The sequence below is a fragment of the Limanda limanda genome, chromosome 3, assembly GCF_963576545.1.
Source record: "Limanda limanda chromosome 3, fLimLim1.1, whole genome shotgun sequence".
Lineage (NCBI taxonomy): Eukaryota > Metazoa > Chordata > Actinopteri > Pleuronectiformes > Pleuronectidae > Limanda > Limanda limanda.
In genome coordinates this window covers 25,260,983-25,267,178 of record NC_083638.1, presented here as the reverse complement: position 1 = coordinate 25,267,178, position 6,196 = coordinate 25,260,983, and the positions used below count along the sequence as shown (strand labels likewise).

General features: G+C 45.8%; 1 protein-coding gene across 1 annotated transcript; it reads right to left on the bottom strand.

The window, feature by feature from the left end:
- Positions 1–658: 658 nt before the first annotated feature.
- On the bottom strand, positions 659–1,483 carry bdnf (brain-derived neurotrophic factor). Its single transcript, XM_061068796.1, has one exon. It carries the CDS (start codon positions 1,466–1,468, stop codon positions 659–661), a length of 810 nt encoding a protein of 269 aa, XP_060924779.1. The 5' UTR covers positions 1,469–1,483.
- Positions 1,484–6,196: the final 4,713 nt, after the last annotated feature.

Sequence of the window (6,196 nt, the reverse complement as noted above, 5' to 3'; positions counted from 1 at the left end):
AAACATGTCAATGAATAAATTTTATATATATATATATATATATATATAATTTTTTTATATATATCTTGTCCTCTGGTGGGGATAAAAAAATAAACAGCAAAGCTTTGACAACAGCACCTTGACATAGTATGTAATTTCAACATTACCTTGAGAAGTTTAGAACAGTAAACAGATAAATTACTTGAGAGGAAAGTTGTTTTCTGCTGAATATGTAAACGGAATGGTTTTTTTGGTCAGCATCATATCCTTTTTTTTTTTTGTAAGTGGATAATTTCTCGATTCACAATTGAAGCAGCATGCAAGCTTTTGAAGATGGAACCGTCCTCTCTCATTCCTTGCCTGTTTTTTTTTTTCCTTCATTTTTTCTAATTCTTGGCAACGTAAACAAATCACAATGTCTTGAGGAATGTGATATAGTAATTTAAACTGGGCGCAAATGACTGATCAGATTTTTTTTAATTGTTTACAAGGTCATGAATATGTTCAATAAATAGACTGTAGTATCACTTTTACTGTATAAACTTCATCTTTTTTTACATGCAGTCCATAAAATTTTCATTTGACGGAATAATTTACCCTGTTATGTATATATACAAATAGATATTTTCTCTTTATTCTCTTTTTTAAACTCTTCAATAAAATCTATACATTTTATACACTATCTCCCTCTTTTAATGGTCAATGTGCATACACATGAAGTGTCTATCCTTATAAACCGCCAGCCAATCTTCTTTTTGCTATCCATGGTAAGCGCTCGCACGTAGGACTGGGTTGTCCTGCATTGGGAATTATAATGCCGCTTGTCTATTCCTCTGCAGCCCTCCTTCGTGTACCCCATGGGGTTGCATTTGGTCTCATAAAAGTATTGCTTCAGTTGGCCATTGGGGACAGGGACCTTTTCCATGACGGTAACTGTCTGCCCAGACATGTCTATTGCCGTCTTTTTATCCACAGCTGTCACCCACTGGCTAATACTGTCACACACACTGAGCTCTCCACGCCGTGAGGGATCGGAGTGTCGCCGCACCCTCATGGACATGTTAGCGGCATCCAGATAGTTTTTGTATTCCTCCAGGAGAAAGAGCAAGGGCGGCTCCAAAGGCACTTGGTTGCTGATCATCACCCGAGAGTCGTACAGGTCGACGTCCTTGCTCTCCGCGTTGACCACAGAGGACGGGCCCCCACCTCCCTGGCTCTGATCAGGCCCCTGTCCCAGCTGTGCCGCCTCGCCCTCCACCTCCAGCAGCTCCTCTATCACTTGCTCAAACGTGTCTGTGAGCGAGGGCAGTTCCCCACGCTGGCCTGGCCCACCACCACTCTGTGGAGTCCCATGGCCTCGTGCGGCCGTCGCAGCGGCGCCCAAGTAGCCTTCCGTCCGATGGCCCCGCATGCCCGGGGCGTCTCTCAGGGGCGCAGCTCTCATGCAACTGAAGTATGAAATAACCATAGTAAGGAACAGGATGGTCATCACTCTTCTAACCTGGTGGAACTGGAGGAGGAGACAAAGACAGAGAACAAGAGGGGAGGAGAGGGGGAGAGAGAGAGAACGAGACAGTTAGTCAAAGAGCTTCTTCAATGAAGTTAGCTTATACTTGATCAATAATGCAGCATGTGAGCCTCTCCTCTTATTTACACCCTCTCATCTTTCTTTGAAAGCCAAAAAGAGAGCCAGTAGCTTTGAAAAAAAAAGGAAATCACAAAGTGTTTTTATTAAACTGATATTGGCGCAGTGTCATCGGTGTTTGCAAACTCTTTGCAAACTGTAATCGCTCTGTTCCTGTGTGAGGTCTGGCTTAGATTTTCATTCGTTGGCAGCGACGCACGAAAGCTGTGTGGAGCATCAGAGGGATTGTTTATTACAAAAGATAAAAATCACACCAATAGATCCTCACAGGCTTGATGTTATTTATGAGCCTCTTTTTACTGCTGTGTTAAACTGTAAACTGTGTGGTTTATTTCTACAGGGTGAAAGGATGTGTAGTTTTATAGTCGGGACAAATTTCATTCTTATCTTATCTTACCCTATCCTATCCTATCTTATCTTATCTTATCTTAGCTTACCCTATCTTATTTTATCTTATCTTATCTTATCTTATCTTATCTTATCTTATCCTATCTTATCTTATCTTATCCTATCCTATCCTATCCTATCTTATCTCATCTTATCTTACCCTATCTTATTTTAGCTTAGCTTATCTTATCCTATCATATTCTACCCTATCTTGTGTTATGTTATCTTATCTTAGCCAAACTTGTCTTACATCTCTGATTGTCTGAACCATTGAATTGTCAGTCCCCTCACTTTCTTTTTAACTTTATTTACGACATGTTGGATTTCCATAGTCTTAGACTTCCTGTATATTAGGGCAAGCAGTTACATGCCTTCTTAGTTGGTATTTTGATTTAAAAATTGGACAGGTGGGAAAGAAAAGATGTGTTTTGGGCTTCCAACCATGTGAGGGTGAGCTGTGAGCTGCCTGTATTCAGACATGTGTTTGCATAGGGTTACGTTAGTATTCCTGTTTGTTCTGCTTGTTTGAAGAGCTCAGGTTTTGTCTTTTGTCTTTGACTTTACCCCACAGACCAAATCGCCATTAGCATCACACAGTGAACCTGCAGCACTCGCACACTGCCTTAGTGATGGGAGATGTTGTGTTCAAGTCAGCTCAGACAAACGGTGCTGCAGTATTATTTCTGGGGGAAGAAATTAAATAATAAATATATATATATCGGTCTGTGCTCGAAAATAAACCTCAGAGTCGTGAATGGGAAGCATGACGTTCGCTGAGGGACACTGTCTGTGTGTTTCTGTGGCAGGTGGCTGGCGAGAGCACCGCAGGATGAACTAGAAAGGATGTCAGGACGGGAAGTGAATGACAGAAAGATGTGTCACACTCTGCCCGCACTGTAAAGTACCAGTCTCGAGCAGCTCACAAGATCAGCACAGCACCGCCAAGGAGAAGCAGGAGGAGGAGGAGGAAGGGAGGAGGAGGGGGGGGATGAAAAGAAAAGGACGAGCCAGGTGGAACCGAAACACTGAACATACATCCTTAACCAGCGAGTCGCCTGAGCACATATACGCGCATCCCTTACCTTTGTGGAGCTCTAGGATTCACAGAAGTCAGTGAATCGGTAGACATCCAGCGGCCAGAGATATAAAAGCAACCATAATGAAAAAGAAAATCTAGATCTCGCTTTCCACTGAGGCTCATGTAAAAATAGCCCGGCCGAGGCTTTGACTGCACTCTGCATATCCCAACCTGATACAGGAAAACACACCCAGCAGAAACACACACACACACACCCGCACACGCACTCTCCTGCCCCCACTCAGAATGGACCTTTACAGTACAGGGAGGAGCGTAAAACCCCTGCACCTTAAAATGCATTTGTTTCGCTCTTAATTGGTACCTGGGGCCGTGGCTGCAATTAACCGACACCACGGCGACTGCCATAGAGATATCTGCTCTAAAAATAGATGTGCTGGGAGTCTCGCAGTCTCTATTCAAAATATCACATCCTTCTTCTTAATGAGCCACTCATTCCCCGAGCTCGGTGACGCGCTGCTCCTCCGTGAGTGTGAGAGTGTGCGTGTTATGAGGGTGGGGGGTGGGGGGTGCATGGGGAGGGGCTGGCTGATGTGTGTTTGCAGGGGGAGATGTGAGGAGGAAGGTGTGTGTGTGTCACCAACTCGCACAACAATGAGGACAAAGCATGTGAATTAGTAGCTGATTATATGTTATATGGTTATTAAATATTGTCAATAAAAAGCCCCTTTTTATTGACAATATATAAACCCCCACCCCCCCCCCCCCACCCCCCCCCCCCCCCCCCCCGCAGTGCTGCTGAGGTTCTGCTTCCATGCAAGAGGATTTTCTGTGCCGGCTTCCCAGCAGACACACACACACACACATACACACACACACACACACACACACACACAGACACACACTAAAAAGAAAAGGTGTGTAGGTTTACGGGATGAGAGGCCCCCAGTTACGAGCTTTTACGCGTAGGATGCATTTAGGGCTGATATTATTATCAGCATCAAATGGTTCCACTTCCACACGAGGGGGATGACGGCAGAGAGGGCTGATTACTGTCAGGCGTCAAACTTCATGCTGGAAATGGTGCAGACGAGGAGTGCTGCATCTTCCGTAACAGACCACAGGGGTAATATTGCAGTAGCAGGGGGTGGAGAGAGAGTGCCAGCGTCATTTCGCAGCATAACAACCACAGATGACGTCTCTTCCAGGTCTCCATAGGGGAGAGGGATGGAGGGATGGATGGGGTGGAGGGTGGAGGGGGGGTAATGCCACTCAACGGTGTGCAATTGCATGCCATTCCCCCGGGTATCCTCACACCGGGAACAACAAATGATTTTATTTCTATCTCTGTGATTTCCTGTTTCCATCAGGACAATCAATATGGCTTATGCTCTCAATCAACATCCTGTTAAAATGCGATAAAGCCAATGAATCATTTAATTGCTATGGGACCGGCGGAGAGGCTCTGGCTTATATATCTACCACGGGCTAAATGTGACAACCGATTGGTTTGCTCTTTGTTTTATACATCCAGCGAAGAGAGAGAGAGAGGCTTTATGAGCACTGCTGGATTTCGCAGTTAATAAAAAAAGAAAAAAAAGTGAGTTAACACAATGAGCAGGAATATGGAAGCAGGAGAGGGGGGCGAACATATGGAGGAATGTCTGCAGCAGAATCGACTTTGCGCACCGTCTCGACCCGCTTGTGAGGAGGAGGTGGTGGTGGAGGGTTCAGAATGTGCATTTTGGAAAATGAAAGTCGGCTTCATAACAACTATCAAAACATGTCGCATAAAAGAGCTCACTCTAAACACACATTCATCCGCTCAGCCATGAATACTGCGCTGATAACCTGGAGTGGAGATGAAAGGAGGCCCGGCCGCTTCTCAAATACGCCTTTCATTCATGACAACACACCTAGTGCACGACAACAATAGGAGCAGGTGAGTGAGTGTGTGTCTAGTGTTTGACGTCTCTGGATGACCACCTGTTCATCTGCTTTGAGAGCGCGCCTGTATGGCACGGATCTGTAACTTAGCCTGCGCGTTGCCTCTGTGCGCCAGGTGGGGATTAAAGTGATAAATGTCTCCTTTTGACAGACGCTGAAAAGTTCCTCTAAAGCATGAAAGGACAGGCAGGGCCCGTGTTGTTCCACACTCACTAATGTTCCCCCGGTCTCCCTCCACATGTCCGCGCACTTTATGGCTTCATCCTCACCAACGACGTCTCAGAAACAGTTAGAGGGCGAAATAAGCATCAGACGAGGGGGGGGAGGTGGGAGATGGAGAAGTGCTCTAGCCTTGTTTTAATGGAAATGTGTGACCTGCAGGAACATTTGTTCTCATGCCTCCTCCAGCACTTCTCCCGGGTGGGCATGCAAGTCTTTGTTTGATTCCTGCTCAATGTGCAGTCGGGCCCGAGTTATTTACCTAGCAACCAGTTTTGTCATGTCCAACGTGTGCCAAATATACTCAGCTTGAAAGAAACACATGCGGCACATGATATGAAACATTTTCTTCCCCCCGAGGGACCCCCCTGTGCGCCACAATGTGCAGCACTTAACCGAGGCATTCGGATTTGTCTGCAGCATAATGGCTGACACATGTGGAAGCTTGCGTCTTGTCCGAGATCTGTTTTCAATCTGACACCGGTTCAGAGCACGTTTAGTAATAGATGAGCATTACTGAGGGATTATACCTGCAGCCTCTAGGCCGAGCACCGCCACCGCCACAGAAAGCCCAGGGTTCAGCCGGCTGCTGAGTGATTTATGCATCCCACACTGAGTCCCTCCCAGCACTGTGCACAATGGAAACACATGCAGCTTGGTAAGATTCACAACTGATGCTAATGTAAGGCCTTTTATGTGCAAAGCTCCACATTACATTGCACTAATGTGGAATTTTGTTATTCCCTCGTGTCCAATTGAACCCACGGATCACTAAATCTAAAAAACCTGACAACTGAAGTCACACCAGCAGCCCTCCAGCTGCAAATCAACGGTGCCTGCAGTACCCCCACATGTCCACTAGATGTCGTGTGAGACCGTGGAATAATGAGAGATCCTTCTTTTTTCTGCCTTCCACCCATCTCCCTTTCCCTCCCTCCTGGAGATAGAGAGACAGAATGATAGATAGATATCTAGACAGGCAC

What these genes read in the sequence shown, in the direction of transcription:
- bdnf (XM_061068796.1), bottom strand. Translation starts at nt 1,468, where the DNA reads ATGACCATCCTGTTCCTTACTATGGTTATTTCATACTTCAGTTGCATG.